Source organism: Halichoeres trimaculatus, unplaced genomic scaffold, assembly GCF_033239565.1.
Source record: "Halichoeres trimaculatus isolate MK-OKI-2021-1 unplaced genomic scaffold, fHalTri1.1 fHalTri1_scaffold_13, whole genome shotgun sequence".
NCBI classification, from domain to species: Eukaryota; Metazoa; Chordata; class Actinopteri; order Labriformes; family Labridae; genus Halichoeres; species Halichoeres trimaculatus.
In genome coordinates this window covers 19500518-19522859 of record NW_027437191.1, presented here as the reverse complement: position 1 = coordinate 19522859, position 22342 = coordinate 19500518, and the positions used below count along the sequence as shown (strand labels likewise).

Here is a 22342-nt window from a genome sequence, read left to right as displayed (position 1 = left end):
AATTAGTTGACTTTGTGGAGTTCTTACTTGTTTTGAAAGTCAAGGAATTGCTATTGTTTGGATCAGACTGCATCAGTTTAAGAACATGTTTATTGTTATCACACAGCTTTCTCAGAAAAGCAATATTTTTTAAAAGTCTTTATACCTAGATGTTGTTCATTTTCAAGATCTAACCTTTTGTTGCTCATAGTTGCTCCTCAAGTCAATTATGTGGTCCAAGTTGTCCAAATCGATTGAGTTATATCTATGAATGTTCTACATCTAAAATGTCTTCAACACTCCTATCTCCTATTCAGAAGAAAAACAATCAGATCTTCAGCAAATCACTGTAGAGATCCTCTGGTGACAAAAGTCCAATCAGATTGGTGGAGGTTCATTTGCCTCGAAAATATAGCAGAATGTTCATAGGAGTAAGATTAAAAAAGGAGCTTCTTTAGGGGAAAGTGAGTGAGGAGCTCAGATTATCTGTTGAGCTGTAAGAACTTTTGTCTGTCACCTGATTCCAATTATCTGTTGAACTGCCCTGAGTGCAGAGTATCACACACATGAGGTGGGGAAATACAAAATAATTTGGCACACAAATGTACACAAATAAAGCTGTTCATGTCTGCCCGTAACACTAACCATGGAGGCTTACACATTCTTTCATTTTTGCCTTGAATTTTTTGTTGACTTAATTTTCACCAGTACATTTTTTCTATAACACTGGTTTGAAGATGATGAAGCACATTTCAGCATTCACCAAATGAGCAGGTGAGTGTGTCAAATACTTCAAGGGTATAAGTTGAGTCAATCAGAGCAACAATAATAGGTGGTGGACACTCATCCTGTCATGCTGCAGTTACCTGTGTTATCTGTCAGTATCAGCACATCCCTCTGTTGTTGATTCTAGATGTTTACTAAGCAGTCTGCAGATAGTCAAATCAAAACGTCTGGTTGGCACACAGTCTAGATTAGTTTTTCCCTTCTTACTAACTTAATCAAAAGAGATGTTTATCTTAAATGATGGATTCTTAACACTGCACCTCTGGCTTAGGGTACAAAGGAAATTAACTCACATGAGTCATGTATATTGGATCCCACACAAGGCTTTGTGTAAGCTTAATAGACCTAAAGGCAAAATGATTGAAAAACAATACCCTGATTACAGCATGTCTTTTCAGAAATGGCAAAAAAGCCCCTTAGTTTGGTTAAGTTTCTTTCCCAGTAACCACCTGCATGTTACATTTTTAACAACAGAGCTTGCAAGAATCAATCAGACACTCCAAAAGAACCACCTGAAAATCTTAGCTTGGACCTGTTTGTTAGTGGTTTAAGTCATACATCGTTTTGAGTGAAAATAATCACAATGCCACATCTGTGTTTTTTTCGTTGAAACTTGGTTAGTTTGAAAAAAAAAAAAAAAAAACATTACAAGCTCCACTTATTGGTTGGATTTCTCTCTTATCTTTCTCTTAAAAGGTCACCATTTGGAACATAGGCCAGAGGAACTAGAACAATAGTACCTGCATCACTAGATTACTCTGCATGACCAAATTTCCTCAGAAAGTCAGGGACACAGGCCAGCCAACTTCCAGCTCTATCACCTCCAGGCTATCTCTGTCTACATAGTCGGAAATAATGGACAGAGGGAGACAGAAGAAAAACAAGGAAGAGGGATGAGGTGGAAGGTAGTTTATCAGTTGTGGCACACAGAGAGGAAAGAGGAGAACATTGACCACATTCACACCTAACATTTCTCCAGCCGTATTCACAATGGGGAACTCAAAAGCTGTTGTTGCTTGATGAAAGTGGTTCCTTAGCCGTTAGCAACCAAAATAACTGCAGGTTAACACACAGAAAGAACAACTTGATGCCAAATGAAAAACACATTAGAAAAAGATGAAATAAAGAAGAGCTAAAATTTCCTGCCAATATTGTGTTCGCTTGAAACAAAAACCAACAAAAAAGGAAAACTAGTCGCTGACTTACCTAGAGTTCCTGCAATGACTAGCTAGTATGCCAGTAGGTGCTTGAATGCAAGCATTTAATTCTGACAAAATTATCCTAGCTTTGAACAGCTAATAAGCAGTTAGTCTATAAAATGTTAGTTAGCAAGAAATTTTGCCATTTAATTTATTTCTTACATAATGTTAGCATGTTACAAGCCGTATTAGCTCATTAAATGTAAGCTGTCATAATGTTAGTCAGAAATGCTTTAGCATTTAGCACATGTTAGTTTGGAATAAAAATCAGCAATATGTGTATGAAATATTCTGTATAGTGCTTTAATACAATCATTTCATTCATTACTTAAATAATGTTAGCTTAGAAAAAATACTTAGCAGTTATTAGTTTATAAAATGTTTGCTAGCAAAGCATAAGCTAAAAATGCTTCATTGCTCTCATTTCATTTCTATTAGCTAAAATAATGTTGAACAAGTACTTAACAGTTATTTATTTATAAAATGTTAGCAAGCATAATTTTTGCTAAAATGTTCATCAATAATAGCATTCAGTTTATTGATAACAACGTTAACTCAAAACAAATACCGAACAGTTATTGAATGAAATGATAGCAAGCATAGTGTTGGGTTAAAAGTGCTTTTTAGGAGGAGACTTTTGAATCCAAACACTATTGTCTTAGAGTAACCAAAAAGCATTAATATTGTTCACATAAAAACAGAACCAGATTTACCTTTAGGTTCTCAAAAGAAGTTTTACATTTGAATATTAATGTGGCTGTTTGGTAACATTTAAACTTCCTTCCATGACCATGTTTCAGGAAAAAAGGCTAATTATGAAAAGAGCAGCAAAAGTAACCACAAATGGGCAAAAAGTCCAAGTGTGTGAAATAAGTGTTAGAGGTTGGTGGGAAATGAAGGAGAAAGCTGAGGGAAAGTCAGAGAAGCTGTGAGAACTTAAAAGGAATTTAGCACCTCTTTTTCATGATTCATGTTAATCTGATTAAACCTCTTACAGACTTTCCCTTCAGGGCCAATGACCACATCGGCGGGGTATTAAAAAAGATTTGTAGCCTAAAGTCTGACTGTTTTGCACAGTGTGTATTGCTAACAGCAGAATGAGGGTGTGATTAACCTGTTTTCTATTTGATTCAAGTGTGTTGGGCTTCAGAGACCAGATGAGTCAAGTTTATGAGAGGCAGACTTTAGCTGACTGAACATGCTGGCAAAGCCCAGATCCACAACCCCTTGAATCAGCAAAACACCATGGTAACAGTGTGATCCAGCCAAAAAGCATCCCACCATGTTACTTTTCCTGATCCTGCTCCAAACTTTCAGCCAGTGACTACACCAAACTTCAATAAACCCAGTGGAGGATTAGTTGGCCAAGAGCTAATTATTTACAGTGTGTAAGTGAGTGACTGTGTGTTTGGGTGAGTGACGAGACAAAAGGGCCCAACAGAGATGATGTTATACCACACCAATCAAACTCACTGCCTTTTATGGGCATTGGCTGAACCGACCACAACCACTATTAAAGCAACAGGCTGACATGTACACACACAGGCAGACAGACACACATACCACGGTCAGGTGGAGTCTCGTGCTGTGTGTTTTCTTCAGCAGTGTTTCGGAGAGTGCCAGCTGCTGTGTTGTTGCAGCTTTCTGCAGAGTCAGGTTTGTGTTACGAGGCTGGGGAGCATTCAAAGAGGCCGCTTCATTCCTTTCTCCCTGCTTCTCCGCTCATTAAAATCAGACACACCGTGGTTAGTCGGGGTCAATGACATTTTGAAACACCTTTGCCTGGTTCTGGGTTTGTTTAAACCCCAAATAACATACCAAATGGGTGGCGTCATTGGCTTCTTAATGATGAAATGAGAGCCAGAATCCTCTGAGGGTAGCTGAAAGTATTAGAAGGGTTGAGCTTAGACGCGCTTCATTTAAAGGATACCTGTGACCTAAAGGCAACCTGGAGGGAAGGACTCAAACTCTTATACGAGCAAGAAGGCCATTATTTTTTGGAGAAGACTTTTACACATAAACTACCGAATACATGTCTGATCAGGTTGTTATTCTGCTTCACACTCTGAAGTCTAACATGCATGTTTTGCCTCGTCTGCAGCTATAGGATCAGCTATAAGGAGGACGATGTAACCAGCAGCAGCTCTGCACACCAGGCCAAAACAAACACCGTCTCTGCTGACACGACATGAATGTTTGAGTGGAAGCTTGGGAGCGTGTGGCTCCCTGTGGTCACACATGCACCTCAAGTATCTTTGTGCACGTCTGCGTGTGCCTGCGTTAGCAATCGGAACAATCCAAACCTTCCAGCAACCCTCTGAATTACATCTGAATTACATCTCTATCTTTCTCTATTTTCCTCTGGTACGTCTAAATCAACCGCCCACTGAGCCACATGTGGGCAGCCAGAGCCTCCAGCACTCAGATGGCGTCCATTAAAAACACCAGCAGCAGTCCAGTGACCACACCTCTGTCAGTTCCTGAAGTTTAGTCTCTGCAACCATCAGAATGAATGAAACCAGCTCTTACAGTCTCCTATGACAGCTAGAGGAAATATTACACAACTGGTGACAACACAAAAAGGAATTTTAAAGCTCCCATGAGGACTTTTAGATGGATATGAAAAAGAGTGAAATCACAACTGATATCTCCCTAGGCTAACAATACCAGTGGTGATTGCTCTAAAACTGCAAGGGAAGCTCAGCTTCCCCTGAGATGTCCCCAAAAAAGTGGTGATATATACTGCTGTGTGTACATTTCTTTGACAAAATTTGCGCTAGAATTCCTTCAACTTTTGTTCAGAATCAGCTACCTATCACAGGTGACTGGCTTGGCCTTCTCATTTATCCCCACAGTGTCTCAGCGCTTTAACACAGTGGGACACTGAGCATCTTCTGACTTCAGCGGGGAAGCGTAGAGTGGGTTGTTCCACTGTGGAAACTGGACGGTCATTGGATAAACGCTGGGCTTTGTCCCGCCCATCGGATGCTCAACGTCTCTGGGGGTCTATGAGGCAGTGGGCTGGCCTGGACGCTGGGCTTCTGCATGATGATTGGATGATCTGTCTGAGGCCGAATCCCTTTTTGATTGAATGAACCAATCAGCGATCTTGACCCTTTACCGGAGCATCGAGCTTCTCCTGTTTAAAGTGGCTCAAGTCTTACACCCACAACACAGTGGGCAAAGGCCGTTTAAGCAGTCTAGCTCTGCTGGCCATTGAGAGAACACTGGTAAAATCCCTGGAAAAAACACCTGGTTGGTACGACAGGGTCACAGATCATTTATTTGCAAAGGAACGGAGGGTAGAATTTATGTTTAAATAAATTAACAAATTTATGATGTAGGCCGGAAAAGAAAGAGCTTCCCTTCCCTGACTGACCAACAACCGCCACTGAACAATACCATCAGTCAGAAAATAGGCAACTTCTTTGAAGATACTTGTAAGGTATGACTCAACTAAGCACAGGTTAGGCTTGAGCTTCAGGTCTTTTTTAAAATTCATGTCAGACACTGCGTCCATGTAAACTGCCCGGCTCCCAAAAAACTCACACCCAAAAAAAAGGTCACATACTCTGATATTTTGTTGGACCTCAGTGAGGCTAACCAGAAAAAAGGCTTCAATTTGCATAAAGATTGGACTCTGGAGCAATGGAAGAAGGTCATGTGGACTGATGAGTCCAAATTGACCCTGTTCCAGAGTGATGGGCCCATCAGGGTAAGAGGAGAGGCAGATGAAGTGATCACCCATCATGCCTAGCGCCAACTGTACAAGCCTGTGGGGGCAGAGATATGATCTGGGGTTGTTGCAGTTGGTCAGGTCTAGGTTCAGCAACAGTCTGAGCTCAAAGAATGAGGTCAGCTGACTACCTGAATATACTGAATGATCAGGTTATTCCATCAATGGATTTTTCTTTTTCATGGAGCATGCAACTTAAAAATCTAAGCTTCTTGGTTTTTAAACTCCCCTTTCTGATCTATAAGAGACTTGCCTCCTTTTTTATACACTTTATAGCCCTATCAGAAATGTACAGTCTGAACTGGAGAATAAAATGTATGCACCATTCTGGCAACTTAATCAAGTCAGCAAAAAATGCTTCCCTGCTTAAATATAAAGCTTTTGCTGAAACTTGGGGGTCTGTGTATTAAGGGGTAATGTGTCTAAAATCCGCCATAAAGTTATTAAGAACCTCTGTTTTTTGTTTTTTTTTGTCGAGGCTTTCTCGACAGTGAGATCGCAGAAACTGTAAGAACGTCAAAGTGACTTATTTTCTAAGCCTCTGTAAATTTCAAAGGTAATGCAAACATAAGGAGATTGTGTTGTTGTTTTAAAGCTATTGAGCTGTTCTCAAATGACTACTCCCTTTAAAAAAAAAAGTTCAGCGAGTTGGTGGAAAATTAGCAAAGCTTTGTTTTTTAAGGTCCAACCCCCCCAAAAAAACCCATTCAGAGCCCTGGAAGTAACTACAGCCCCATCTGAAAACAAATATAGGATATTAATGTGCTCATTATACTTTCATTATCATATTATGGATATCCTTTTTCCATTTTGAGGTTTCTTCCCCTGAGTTGGAAATGCCTAAGTTGTCCGCTCTTTAAAAAGCCCTATCCCGGTCCCCCTGTTCCTCCAGACGCAGATCCCACGTTAACTAGCTAAGTGCCACAATTAATCCATTTCCTGCCCAGAAATCAGACCTGTTCATTAGGCTTTCCATAACCTTTTATCCCCCAACAATTCTGCTCTGTGTGGTTCAAAAGCCGCTATGTGGCTTGTTCAGGGTGATCCATTACACCGCAATGAACACTCTGGAGAGGAAAAGCCTCGGAGGGAAGTTTAGAAAAGAGAGGCCAACTCATGTTGATAGAGAGCTTGAGGCTTTAATATGTCTGAGAGGAAGGAGATGACTGTGCGCTTGGAAGAGGCCTGCATGTTGGACTGACAGGGGAGAGAGGAGGGGAGGTCGAAAAGATTTCTCTGCTTTTGATCAGTGTGTTAACTTCCATTGGTCATATTCTGCCAAACTATGTGTAACACCAACACTGACTATTTCTGAATACTCACATTAATTTGAGCGATCTGGCATTTTAATTTCCTTTGAATTGGCTTTTTTTTTGACTGCTTTGCTGTTTGATGTCACATTATAACACACCTATTGATTTTTAAGATGGTTAAAACGTAATATTAGAATCGTGCATGACTGGCATAGGAGAAATCTTATTTTTCACAGTGTAACAGAGGCTGACAACACTTCTGGACACTGTATCTGAGAAACTTTAACAAACATTTTATATTCAAAGTATGAGCCTGAACTTTCTTTTTGTGTTTGTAATCAAAGCACAGACGGTTCAATGTTGCAAACATATCCTTTTTTTCAGTGTCAAAAAGACGCACATCAACGCTGACAAAGTATCCAACACAACATTACCAGAACAAAAACTTCAAAAGGGCCATATTGGAGCTTTTGAAGAGAGTGCCTCCAGCAGACTCATTCATCATTTTCAAACAGTTGCATTGAGGGTAAATGTTTCCAAGTGCAGACAACAAATAGTTTGAAAGATTGCTTTAAGCATATTACTTTATCTTTTGACGTACAGAGAAGTTCATAGACTTCAAGCTTTTCCTTTTAGGTCTAAATAAACAAACACGCCACAAGGACTTCCTCTAGAGGGAGGGGGATGTAAATGAAGCCTGACAGTGGCGGCCGTGTCCAGTGTGTGTGATCTACTGGGAGACTGATGGAAGGTTCCGGGCCATTTGCTACTGTGTTATTGTGTGAGAGCGAGTCTGACCCTGGGGCTGTGTGAGGAAGACGCCAGAGCTCGGAGGAGTGATGGCTTTATAAATCACAGGCAAGCTGAGGCCAATATTCAGAGTCCGGCACTCGGTCCTCTGCCCTTCTGCCTGTTCATGTGTGTGCAGTAAGCCCAAACACCCTCTCATACACACATGCTTAACATGTTCACATAAACATTTTATAACATTTCATTCTTGGCAAGCTGAAAAAGTGCTTAAAATAGAACTTAGGTCATCATGGGATAGTTAAGATTTTAAGTGAGTTGACACCTCCTTCAGACAGTCGGGAATGTTTCTCACAAAAGCTGCGTTTCCACCAAGCAGTCCGGGTCGGTTCAGTACGGTTTGGGATGGTTTGGGACAGTTAAGTCTCATCCCATTTGCGTTTCCACAGCAAACTGTGCCCTCCCGTGGTAGGCGGCGTGTAAGCCGGATGCCGGAAGCCACAGCAGTTAAACAATAGCGCGACGCCGTAGCAGCTTACCCCGCTATTAAATCCAACAAAGAAGAAAACGCGACACAGTAAACAAAGAGCACGGATGGAAGACATGCAGCATTTCATTCTCTCTATGATTTTCATGTAGCTCTCTGTCACAAAGTGCAATCAAGCTTCGTTTCAGAGAAGTCTGTGAGCCGCCAGGAGAAATGCAGCCGCTGTCGGGGTAAGTGACGATTCTTTTGACCAATCAACCGTCTGCAGTGTGTTGCTCCACCTCCCGAGAGCGGATCGGTTCAGTCTGGCACCCATACGAAAGGGTCCCAAAAAAGTGGGACGGCTCGTCTCGGTTTTTAGAGATCCGTCCCGGGATGAGTCAGTGGAAACGCCACTAAAAGCGCACCGTGACGAGACGAATCGACCCGGACTGCTTGGTGGAAACGCGGCTTTAGCAGACACACACACATACACAGACGGACATACATGCACATACACACAGTGTACAATATACAGATATATTTGTTTCTGATACAGAGCTTTTAGTGAACATTTAATGACATTGTTTCATAATAAGCTAAAAAAAAATCCTCCCTGGAGCTTTAAGTTTTTGTTGCAGTTTTTACCAAAGTTTTGTAGTCAAAGCCCAAAAAATGCGTTTAATTCTGCTGTTCAGTTTTTTGCCATCAAAATGTAAATGTGGTCAGAGCAGAACATTCTGGGCAACACACACAAACCTGGACACACATACATGCATATAAAAACAACCCACCATGTGGACCGACCTAAACAGGGTCAATCCTACACACACTCAACCGCCAATGAAAGAGGATCCCCCAAAATCAGCACTTAGCCATGGCCTGGAGCAACCAGTGACTTCATGTCTGCAGCAGCCAGACTCATTTACTCACGTTTAACCCACCGCAACTCTCAAACCCCCACCCAACAGCATGTTCCTGTCTATCTGTTGAACATTAACACCATCCCACCATCTCTCTCTGAACACTCGCAGAGATTTACTGAGCAGCACCAGAGCTGTTAGGAGAGCTTGTGTGTTATCGGTGACAGATAAGGGAGGTTAGAGCCGGACGACTCCACAAACACAGCTGAGAGGTCTGCGTATCCTTGTCTGCTGTGATAAGAGGGTAGATAGATTTATGGAGAGCAGTCAGACAAACAAACAGCAATTTGAAGACAAAGAGGGTCTGTGGATCTTTGACATCAGACAATCAACTGGCTACAAACTTTAGAAACAAATAAAAAATGTGAGTGAAAATGAAGAAAATGCAGTTCAATATAATTACATATGAGCCTGGCCTGGATGTGCGTGCATATGGAATGGTCAGCTCTAGAGTTTCGAGAGCATGGTGCTGATTGATCAATTCCTGGTGCAGAAGGCATTTGTGCAGTGTGTGTGTGAGAGGATGCTGTGTGTGTGAGTGTGTACATGTGTGTGGCAATAATTTGCAGCCTCAATAGGTCAGGATTAGCCCAGGGTTGTGGCAAAGAAAAAGGAAAAGTGTCCTGATCCTTCATCTAGACAGAGAAATTCACAGAATTTTTTCTAGCTTCCGACAAAACGGCACCCTGATCCCTCATTTAAGACTTGAAATTCATTTAAAGTTCATATTTGAGAAGTAAAAAGTTATAAATTATCATAGCAACACTCCGTATTTGCTATAGATATCAACTTATATTACTTTGTTTACTAACAGCCTCATTATTCTATCATGAAAAAAATCATAGCTTATTTTTTTTTCAAGTACATCACATCCATTTCAGATACAGAAGTTCTCCAACAGCCAAACTCCAACAGAAAGCCAGGAGTGACTCAGAACAATGAGTTAACATCGCCCCCTTGTGGTCACAAAATGCAGTCCTCAGTAAGAGTGTCTCAGGACTTACCACAGGTGTAGATGACACTCAGGTACTTCCTGGTGCCAGAGTAACATGGATCCCCAAACTCTCTGGTGGAGGCTCGAACCAGACAGCTCTTCTTCCCCTGGCACCGAGCCGTCAGGATCTGCAGAGCCTCAGAGGACTGGCAGTCTGACAGAAAGCACAGGGGAGATAGGGAAAATCAGACATCAGGCTGATGTGAAACACTGAACAAGATCGTTACAGGATCAAACACCAGGAAGCAGAATGAATTATGCTTTTTTGTTTATTTTATTTTATAATGCATAGAAATATTAACTTCCAAAACATCATTTTCATTAAAGGATAAACTAACACAGTTTGTTAATCAGATAGTTGATTATCAAAGTAGTTGGTAAAGAATATGAATATGTTGAGGATATCTATAAAAAACAGCGCAAAGCAGGATTTAAGATCCACACACTTATTTATTCATTTAGTATTTTATTTAATTTTCTTGGTTTATTTATCTATTCATGAAATCACACATTTAAAACATTCATTTCTTTATGTTTCTTTATTATTCTTCTCAACTTAACATTGAGTGGGAAAAAAGAGTTTTTCCAGAAGTCAGAAATTTCTTGATGACATGTTTTTTCTTCTTTTATTGCAGGGTATTTCTGAATTTATGTGAAAGAACAGCTGAAGACACAGGACACATGGAAAGCAGAGAGCTTGGGTAAAGAGAAAGCAAAAAGCTGGCCTGGAGTTTAACAATTGACTGCTGCGACGAGGACAACAGCTTCTGACCACATTACATAAATTGAATTTAATCATTATCTAACCCAAACTTTTGACAATGTAATCAAAAATATAATAATAAAAAACAACTTATTTGTTAGCATTGTTTTCCTCTGTGCCTTAAACACAGATCAGCAGAACATGCAGAGATGTGAAGACGTCCTGCTGATTTCTGTTTAACTACTTGGAAGGAATGAAGACATTTTAAGAACACAGGAACACAGAACCGTTCTGTCACAAACACTGCAAAAAGTGCTCAATGAGGGGAAAAAGGAAGAAAAGTGGAAAATGTCACAATAGCCAAGTCTAAATGAAATCTAACAGCGTGTTTCATACAGTTTAAATGAGTTTATCATGAACCTGCTTCATGACGATCTGTCACCCAAACGTCAAAAATAGACTCTGCCAAACTTTGTATTCTTATCTAATAGAAATATTTGATTTCCTTTTTGCTAAGTGTTTGCATCACAGGTCATAATTCAGGAAAAAGGATAACAGGATTTTACAACAACTGCACCAAAAATGTACAACCATGAATACACACTCATTCCAGAGAATGCACTTAGAAACCTAACTTGGGCCTCACATTGTTTAAAGGACACCTGATCCAACCTGTGTGTGTGTGTGTGTGTGTGTGTGTGTGTGTGTGTGTGTGTGCGTGCGTGCGTGCGTGCGTGCGTGTGTGTGTGTGTGTGTATGGTGACCATACAGTATAATGGATGAGGCTGTTATACATCACTTTCTGTTCTGCACCTCTCATCTTGTGGACTATGAGAACAGTCAGACAGTTTACCGTCCACTCTTTCTTTTCCCCACTCTTTATCACTTCTTGTCTCACATTTACCCAAATTGACCCCTACAGGATGAATTTAGTATTCTGAGTCTGGTGTTGATTCATTACAAGGACTGCCAAAGATGTTGATGCAGATGATGAAGATGCTTGACAACATAGGACATCCAGAATTTCAGTAATTTCCATTCTTCTTACAACCTTTACCACTTTTACCTTTCAGCTATCACTGTGGGCAGGGCAGGTTACATCCTAGAACGGATGCTAGCCTATTACAAGAGTTAGACTGACATTTTAAATCTATCATAGCAAAGCTTGTTAGGGCTCAATGTTATTTATCTGCTGCCTTATTTGAAACACTTGCTGATCATCTTTTGATGTAATTATCAGACAGCTTGGTTAAAAGAAAAAACCTCTAATCAAAAACTCCAATAGCTCATGTGACCTCCCAACACACACTGTTTAAAACTAAGAAAACAAACATTATGAACATTTAAAGGCCAGATATAGCTTTTGTTCTGGCAAAGATTTGAATATCCCAAAGTGACATGGGCTCCAAAACCAAAAGTATATTTTTTACCCATTGGAGGAACACAGTTGGGTAGCAAAGATTTGGTAACTCTCAAAATCCCAGGTGTGAGGAGTGGGACCAGCCTCCTGCTAACTCTTGTGGGAACTAGGATGGACTGGGGTTCCCCATGGATGCTCCCTTGGCCCATCCGGCTCATTAAACCCCTAAAAAAAGGAGACATCTCTTTGAAACTGAACACCAGCCTCTATCACCATCTGCCCTGGTGGGCCCCAAAAACAGGGAGATCAGAAGGTAAGAGGAGGTAACAGGCCGGTTAAGGTTTGGCTCACACGTCAACAGGCCCCAACAAATTATGGGCTCAGGTCAAAGGGGAAAGTCCGAGTTGGGGAGTTAAAGGAGGGCAATACAGTTGTCATACACGTCGACACCACTTCATTGACTGGTTTTGGTTTTAAGTCCTTTTTTAACTGAATTTAAAAAAAAGACAGTCAAAAACACTTTATGTTTTGGCAACAATGTGTTTGCAGTGAAACCAGATCTTTTGCACACCACTCCTTAAGAATGTGGATCTGAATGGACGTCTGTCCATTTGGTCACGGTTTGAGGGGTTAACTGGACACTCCCCAGCCAACACATTGGAATTCCTAAAAGGATGTAGTCGTGAGGTAAAAGACTGTGGGAACCAGTGAGTGTCACTGGATAACAAGTTAATTTTCAAAGTTTGACAGCCCCATTGTCTCTCAAAACACAACATATCTGAAAGGAATACAACTTTCTTTCTCCATTTTCAGATTTAAAAATGATCAGTTCACAACTAACTTTTTTTAATTGTTTGTCTTAGAAAATGGTATGCAGTTTGTATATTGATGATCCCTAACTCTACAGATACACTTCTTTAGCTTGCTAACAGGTCAGATACATGCTTACATCAGTACCATCTTGAAGTAACACAATATCAACCAAGAATAAGTTGTCTAACAAGCATATGGTTTATTTATTCTTAAAATCCTAACAAATGAACATCTTATCAGAGGAGGTAAAATAGCTGTTTATGCTAACTTTAGAAGTGGCTAAACCCCAAACTAATACAGCACTGTATAAAACAGATCATCATCAGCTAAATCATCACTTAACCAGTTGAGGTTTGATTTATAAACAGCAGATATTAGAGGTGCAAATTTGATTTGTATGATTCCCAAAAAACGTCATATCTTCAGCATCAGTTCTGAAGTTAAAACTGAAAAAACTCTGGGATCTGTATAAATGTACCAGTTTTTCATTCTGTAATGTTGATAACAAACTGATGCTAATTGATGGAATTGAGGTGCAACAAGGGAGCTGTCTCTGGTATTCAAACATAAAGGTAACGTTGATAGGGATGGGTACAGAATTACGTACTTTTATAGGTATCGAGACCGAATTCCATCACAAATACTGGGTACTGATTCATGTAAAATCAAAAGGTACCATGTTTAGGTACCTAAATGCATCCTTGTGACTGTGAAGGAGTGGAAGAGTAGGTGATTTTCCATGCTGGACATGAATACAGCATTTCAGGGTTATGTATTGGAGAATAAATGTGTTAAATTGAAAAAAAAAAAAATTTATACTTAAACCAATTGATATTTTTCACCACATAAACTCAAAAAAGTACCAAAAGTTGGTACCGTTGAGTACTGATACCGATTGCAAGGTACCAGGCATCAATACAGTATTGTTTCAAATTTGAAAGGTACCCATCCCTAAATATGGATGTGCAAAACACTGCACTTCCATGAGTGTCCACTTGGGGCTTGCCCCAAAAGCCAAGGAGACCCCATCAATACTCAGATTTTAGTACCCCAATTTTACAGCAGAGTTAAACATGCTTTATGTTAGGTTCAAAAATTTCTTTGCAGTCATACACACTGTATAAGGGATGGATGGAGCTCACAGGACTAATGTACAGATGTGTGGTGGAGGTTCGCCAGATCATTCAAGGCCTGACATAACTTCAGCTCCTTGACTGATTCTCTGTTGACCTAAAATGGTTGAGTCAAACCTTGAGCTTTAGGATTATAAACAATCTATCATAAACAAATGGGCGAGAATACTGATGCAACTTCACTTTTAAATCAGATCGAGAAAATGTATTTATACCAGTCTAGAGAATCTTTAACCTTTGTGCCATTATTTTCCCATATGTAACTACAGGTTGATAAGTCACTCTGGTCATAGTATGTGTGAGAATATGAACCTTTGTCGGCATCTGAGTGCACACTGTCCCCCCTCTGCTCCCCCTTTTCATCCCCAGAGGGCTCGTCTGTGCCTTGCTCAAAAAGTTCCTCTGTGACGAGACGTGGGAGCCCACTGACAGACAGACTATTAGCCGCAGCTTTGATTCCATGACTGGGTGATTAGCTGAGGGGCACATGAGACGGGTGGGGTCAGGGGGCTTTCAGGGACTGATGGAGACTACGAGAGACATGACGACGGAGACCCCCACACACACACTAACATTTTCCCAAAGATTCTCACACAAACACACACTTGTATCTCTGCGCAGTTTGAAAAGGATTCTTCGAGGTCTTACTCTCTCTGGCTCACATGGTTGGCTTAAACAGACAAGCAGCTCTCTCTCTTTCTGTCTGGGGCACAAACACAGCAGAATAACACCTGACACATACAACTTTTGCCATCAACTGCATCTGAGTGAGCAAGTATGGACACAAGGACGCTCAAGAGACACAAGGACTGAGGGGAAAGGAGGGGCTCCCTAAACAAAAATCAATTTGATTTCACTCTAATTGATGATAGATCAAAGTCAAACAAAAGGACAAAATCAGAAAGGTGTAACCTGTTCTTCCCTGTAGTTACAGACATCTGCAAAACAAGCACATCTATGTTGAGAAACCTCTCTGCCCAGCATGCTTTTGAAATGTGTTGATATGCTGCCCTGTACCAGCAGCATTGTGTAGTTGCTCAGCTCGGTTTGTCACATCAGTCATCGGTCATCAATCTTACTTTCTGCCTGCTTGAAACAAGCATTTGTAAAAGATAGTGTCTTCACCCCCATTTCAAGAGAACTATTTTAACATGATGCAACAAATTCACTTAAAGAAACTCGATACATGCTTTTGTTGAATAGCAGCTTCTGCGTGCTGTGGTGTTTGTTGACATTCAACGAATCAAGTAAGTTGCTGGTTGAAGTGGTAGACAGTCAAACAGAATTCATAGAGGAGCACCAATGGGAACATCCAGTCAGAAAACGCATGAACAGGATACAATACATCCTTCACGAGGTTTCTCAGAAAATCCCAGAACAATCCTCCAGGTATTCCACCCACGCACACCTTTCCCAGAATTCCCAAGACAATGCATTGACAAACTTTTGAAAAGCTCCCCTTCAGCTCTGACTCACCGGTGCCAAGTATCATTTCATAGGAAAGCTTCAGTCATTGTGACGGGATTAAAAGTCTTTGTGTGAGGGAAAAGTGACTCTCAGGTGAATGAACCTGCACACGCCAAGTGCCCTCTGTGACTGACAAATAAATCTGAGTGAGATGTCAAGGAAAACACACATTTGTCTACTGGGAAGCACATAAGAAAACACACCAGAGGCTAAGCTTGTAAGATGATAGCTGCTTATTTCTGGACTTGGTGAAAAAAACAGTCCCGTGAGCTTTTTTTTTTTAGCAGTAACATTTTACTGTATTTAAACATCACATCTGAAGTCATATTCTTGACTTTAAGCCTTGCATAAACCTGCTCTCTTGAAAAAAAATTGAACAGCACAAGTTTCTTTCTAGCGATATACAGTTGTAACAAATGTTACTCTACAAAGAATTTGCCAGCCATTGTAAAGCTGGACTAGTTTCTCTTTCTGAGCTGGTTTTATCGCCCAAAAATGTGCATTATATCTAATCTGTAAAGTTCAAAACATCCTGCTGCTTATCTGCTCCCTGAGCGACAAAGTCTCTGTGAAACACAGATAGAGTTACAGTACAGCAGCTCACGCCCCAACAACTGGAACAGGCGTCCAAAAGCCAAGTGTTAAATTTGAACTGCAGCTGTGCGTGCTCAGCTTTTTAAAGTCACGGAGATCATATGAGACATGGACCAGCCTGTACTTTAAATTTGAATCTTCTGAATCTGAAGCACACACTTAAAAGTGAAAGCGCATGGTCCCTAACAAAAAAAAGGGACAAAAAGAGTCTGAGACCCTGCATGCCAAGCATGGGGAGCTATTTAGATGTCAAGAGGTGTGTGTGATGGTAATGGCACAGATGAGAGAGGAGGGCTGAAGCAGGCCCTCTTTGCTTTGAGGATTCTCTGAGACCTGTCCAACTTCACCACACCAACCCCACCCCAAAATCAAGGAGGAGACGACATCAAAGAGGTCTCACTTTTGTGCATGCATGCCTGTCTATGCACTTGTTGTCTCTTTGTGGTTCTGGATTCACAGGAAACCACATCACCCACTTCCATGCAGGTAGATAGACTGCAAAGCTTACAAACTGCATAGGATTTGCAGACAGGTTGATTTAAATTAAAGGTCAGACAACACGAACAGGTAGGGCTCTTGAACAAACAACTTGAGTCATATATGACAAAGTTCTGAAGACGATGCTTAAGGTTTGCAGGTGTTGTCATACTGATGCTAACAAACACGTTGCACTTTATGCAACAAATGCACGTATGTAGGCACCACAGCCAAGCAGCTTTATGAGTTAACGATACATTGCTTATGTTTTTTAAAAGTTGCTTTTCGGCTCCAGCAAGGTCTTATATGTGAAAAGTAACTGCACAGGTTTTGAGAAAAAGGCTTCTTTGTTTAGAACTTCAAAATGTAGTTTATTGGTCATAGCATTTCTTTTTCCTTAAGTAGTGATGCTTTTTTCAACTTTGGCTGTAAGTTTTTGTTTTGTTTTGAACAATGGACAGCACAGCAGCTCCCCCAAAATAAAGCAACATTTTCCGAAGCTCCTCAAGCACTTTAGCATGCCCATGAAAACGTAGCTGGACATTATTCATATGTGTGTTATCATATTTTCAGTCTTTTTTTTTAACAGAAGGGATATGGGTCAAACTTGCAATTCAAAATCTTGCCAAATACATTTCTCCTTAGATGTGCTTTTTCGTCATGACAGATAGTTCTTGTCAGGCTGATTCATGTTCAGGTGTTTTTTAATTTTGGAAAATGTTTCAAGTTTGTTTTTTGGTGTGGAAAAGAAAACTCAAACAAACAAAAAAGAAACAGATGTGAAGCTATCTCATACTGACAGTTCTGCTGACAAGTGCAGCTCCTGCAGTGTTCTTTACAAGGTAAGCAGAGTAGAGGAGAAACACTGGATGAAAAATAAAAAAAAAGATGAACACAAGAGTAATAAAGCTTTCCAGTCATATGTTTCTGCTTCAGATTTACACAAGACTAAACAGGCAAGAAGGATGTTTGATATTAAGGATGGGTACCTTTTACATTTGAAACGATACAGTACCAATGCCCCGTACCTGGCAATTGGTATCGGTGCATAACGGTACCAGCTTTTGGTACTTTTGTGTGTTTATGTGGTAAAGAATATCAATTAGTTTAATAATAAAATCTTGATTGTTTTCAATTTAACATATTAATTATTCAATATATAACCTTGCAACGCTGTGTTCATGTTCAGCATGGAAAATCGCATACTTTTCCAGCCCCTCACAGTCACAGGGATGCGTTTTGGTACCTAAACATGGTATCTTTTTGATTTTACATGAATTGGTACCCGGTACTTTTGACAGAATTTGGTCGGTACCTATAAAAGTACCTAATTCGGTGCCCATCCCTATTTGATGTTGAAATTTAAATATTTAAAGTTAAATGAGCTTTCTTTAGTCAAAATGCCTTAGTGTTTATGTGCACTCAGCTTCAAAATATGTCACCAGCACATGTAACATGACAGCATATAATTTAGTTTCCCTTTTGATAATGGGAGTGGATGAAGGCTTGTCATTCACATCTATAGATATTTCATGTTTTTTCAAAATAGGGAGGATCCAGTTTTATTTTATAGGTGATAAATGTTGGATTGCAAACCCGGTCCTAGAATAAAACAGAAATAGAGGATGTGAAGAAAACTGTACCCCTCCCTCCCAAACTAACTTCACCCAGGCAGGTGCAGCCAGCTGTCAGACCTCAGACAACACAGGGGTTGCCAGGACTGTGCGGTTTGAGAGATTACTTTAACCTCACTCCTTGGCACATAAATAAAGACATAAAATCACAATAAGTACAACGCAAACTTGCAGGTTACGCTTCTGCTAAAGCTGAGATTATTCAGGAAACACACGTGTGGCAGCCCTCTACCTTTAAAAGAAGGTGAATCACAGAGGGAAAGCATTATAATTAAAAGTGTGTGCCCGAGCTGTCACTCATAACACCCTCACTTCCTGCTCCTGGTGACACGGGAGCCACATGAAAGACAGAACTGACAGGGGAAATCCCACCAGGCCACCGCTAGACTCTGAGGAACAGCCTGAGGAGGAGTTTGTGGGTGGTTTAAGTGTGTATACACATTTGTGTGTGAGTGAAAGAGACAGAAAATGATGGTGTAAAATAGACAACAAGGAACAAAAAAGGTGTTTTTGTACAGTTGATATAAACGCACACAAAGTTAACGTGATTTGAGAGTAAACACTACTGCTCCTCATTGCTAATCTGGCTTTTGTACAGGTGTAACAGTAGACAGAAAAACTCAGCTACTGTATTTAATCCTGAGTGTGAAACCAGATATCAGACCAGCCAGGGCTCACACAGTACACCTCACCTGTCGCACATTCCAGGTACACCTGCAATGGAAACAACAGGCTTCAAAGTATCTGTATGTGAATACTCCTACAGAACACAATGACACACCGACACATACTCAGCACACACAATGCCATTCTCTTTATGTGTCTCTAATTACCCGATGACTGATGCCTGTGTCAGCCTTTCGACCTCATCCTGTCATTCCTGTCATAAAGACGATAGAAACACCATTTTCTGTTAATATTATGCAACTTCTTTTTATTTACTTGAAACTTGCTAAAGCAAAAAACACAAATCTCAGCATTCATTTTTTTGATAATAAATTAAAGAGATTAAAGAAAGCAAAGCTGACTAAAATAAAATAGATGATCTGTCTGAGCAAAGTGGTACCCACTCCTATCGCAGATCTAAGCTTAGAGCCCTTTCCACTTAACAAGTTAGAGGTTGCTGTACATCTGGACACCCCATGCACTCACACAAACACACATACTTGGAAGAAACCCAATACTGTCCCTTTTCTCAGGCCAAACTCTTAGCTTTGGTTGACTGAGACACCTGATCTACATTCCACCCTAACTCCCCTGACACTCTGTGTGTGCATGTTTGTGTATGTCAGCCTGGTTTTAAATATCTGTACACACTTTGCTAACAGGATCAAGACAAGACAAAAAATGGTGGGATGCAATATTGAGTTTGCACATCAAGAAGCTGCAGAGGAATTATAAATTTGTCCAAATGAGGCAATATCACTCTACAGGAATAATTGTGAACCTTGCAGCACTTGTAGCTCTGTTTGTGGTTCAGAGGTAAGAGCACCGCATGTTAAACCCAACCATAAAATCTCCCCTACCTGTTGGATACAAAATGACCACTGGTAGGTTCAAAACACTAAAGTTGCCTGTGGTTCTGCTCTCTCTTACCATTGATATGTAAGAGACCATTAGCAGAACAAGGAGACTATGTTTAACAACATGCAAATGCAGGGAGACTTGATTTGCATCCTCAACTTTTTTCTTAGTAAAATCTGTCCTCATCTGACCTCACAATGACTCCTGAACTAATGCTATAAATAGAGTTAATGATATCAGTTCCAACTTAAACCTAGCCATTACTGTCAGCTTTTTTTCTAATTCACCACCAAACAGCCAACAATCCCCCCAAAACTTTTAACTAGTGACATTAGCAAACTCATACAACTGACCAATGTCCAACAAGTACCAGTGAAACTCAAGAAAGGTTTCTGTACTTAAGGTGTCTCTCCAATTCAGTACAGTACTTCTCAACTTCCACCTTCTATTTTGAGTGCATATCCAAAAAACTTGTGTGTTTCAAAGCTTTTATATGAATTCAAGTATGATTAGTTGCTTGCTAGCCAGCATTCATTGTGATCAATCAATATTTACCATAGACTGTATAAAACATGGACGTAGTCTCGCTGACGTCAATCGTCTGTTTCTGAAACGGAAAATGAAGCACATCGGCTATAGCGGCCATATTGGTAGTGGCAAGGGCTTCACGTACAGCCATAGGGCACCTGTCAGTCACGTGACCCTTAGCTGTGCCTCTTATTGGGGGAGCTCGCGATCTCAATATCCTCTGAATGGCCGAGTTAGAAAAAAACTCAGCCCCCGTACAGTGGGTGCTAATAGTAAAATTAGCGGCTCAGACAGGAGACTTTTTTGAACCAGGCTGTGAATAGGTTAATTTCTGCTTTGAAAAAGGCTTTTTTTGGTTTGGTGTGTATGAGACTTCGGGTACTTGTGGAGCCAGCCTCGAGCGGACACTCGAGAAACAGCTGATTTTAGTACTTCTGCATTGTCTCATATTCTTAGACCGGAGGTTGTCGCTTGATATTTACAAACATAAATTAAGAGTCAGATAAGTTCAGTTGACCTTATTTTGTATTAATGCTTTTGTATTAACCAGTTTTCTTTTGGCAAGCTAGCAATTCTGTCAACAAGTCCCTTAAACTAGCTAATAAAAAGCAACTTAGCACCAAAAGGTGTGCTTCCTTTATGAGGTTTTCAAACATATACTACTGAAGATTTCCTGGAAATTTACCAATGAGGTCAGGTGGAGATTAAATCATAGTGTAAGAACATATCCAATACGCTGATGCAGAAGACACAGATTTTATATAGTTTTATATTACTGACGAATTCACAGTATGAACCAAAGAGGAAAAGAACACAATAGTGAGGAAAAAGCACCTCAGACGTTCAAATATTGCACCTGTCATCCTGCACATCCACTTGAATTTTTCTGACTTTCAGCTTGCTGCATTCACACACCAGTGCATCCAGACCTGCATCAGGGTGAAAATTTTTCATTTTGTGCATGTGTGAATAAAAATAAAGTGAAAAGCTGCCTCACCTACTGAAGGCGCCCTCCTGTGGTAGAGGGGACACTCCAGGGTGCCCCGTTGTGTCCTGCCAAACATGGCGGAGTAAACAGCGATCTGCATTCCCCTTTTGCAGCTCAACCTCATCCGCTCCTCCTCACACACCACCTTACTCTTATACTCGTCTGGAGAGAAGAGGAAAGAGACGATGCAGTGTGTTAGAAATTTAAGACCAGTCTCGTCACAAGAACACAAAATAGTTTTAAAAAAGTTACGTTTGAATAATAAAATGTGGTGGGATTTGTAGCATTCTGCCCTGGTTTTCAGTTAAAGGTGAAAAAATGCAATGAAGTACTTCAAACCCAATGTCAAAAGTTGCATAGTGCAAAATGTCAATAATTTGTTTCAGATCATAGGAGTGAAAAGGCTGCTTGGACTCATCTATTCTCAGCTTTTAACAAGAACAGAAAACCAAAGCCTGACTTCAAGCTCCGTTGTGTGTAAACAGGCAGATGGAGAGGTGGAGTTGCTCAGTGGACATGTAGAGCCATGCACAGGCATTCCTCACACACATCCAGCCACAGTGACCTGTGACAGCCAGAGCAGCTCCACTGGCCAGCAAATAAAAACACAACAGCAGCCGCTCCTTCATCGATGTGGGGAGTGGAACAGGAATGCAGAAAGAAGAGAGCTCTGGTTCACTATATCCCCCCTGGTGACGGCCTTACTCTTGTTGTCTCTTCTTCCCTCCCTTCCTTTCTCCTCCACTTCCTCTATCCTCCATCCACCCTCCTTTCAGAGGCAGTGACACCTGCCCGATGCACCTCACTAACACCCCATGCAGCTTTTCTCTCCACCCCCGAGAAGTCATTGGTTAAGTGACAGTGAACAAAGAGCTGTTGATTGGCCCCGGGGTCTGGAGGAGAAAGAAAAATCAAGGAGGGCAGGGGGATCAGTGGATTAATGCCCACTTCTGGTCACTCTGCTGTGAACCGCTGCACAGCTCAGTGCTGCTTGGCTCAGCACAGCACTGAGTCGTGAATGGAGACCAGGATCTGGGT

General features: G+C 40.8%; 1 protein-coding gene across 2 annotated transcripts in view; it reads right to left on the bottom strand.

The window, feature by feature from the left end:
- Positions 1–22342, bottom strand: part of eva1aa (eva-1 homolog A, regulator of programmed cell death a) — a 189552-nt gene that overhangs the window by 38775 nt on the left and 128435 nt on the right. For both annotated transcript variants that reach the window (XM_074685048.1, XM_074685049.1), the window contains exons 4-5: positions 21314–21466; positions 10094–10237 (exon numbers count right to left, since the gene is read on the bottom strand). In XM_074685048.1, the coding sequence (XP_074541149.1) occupies positions 10094–10237; positions 21314–21466 (297 nt within the window). The remainder of the gene's footprint in view (positions 1–10093; positions 10238–21313; positions 21467–22342) is intronic.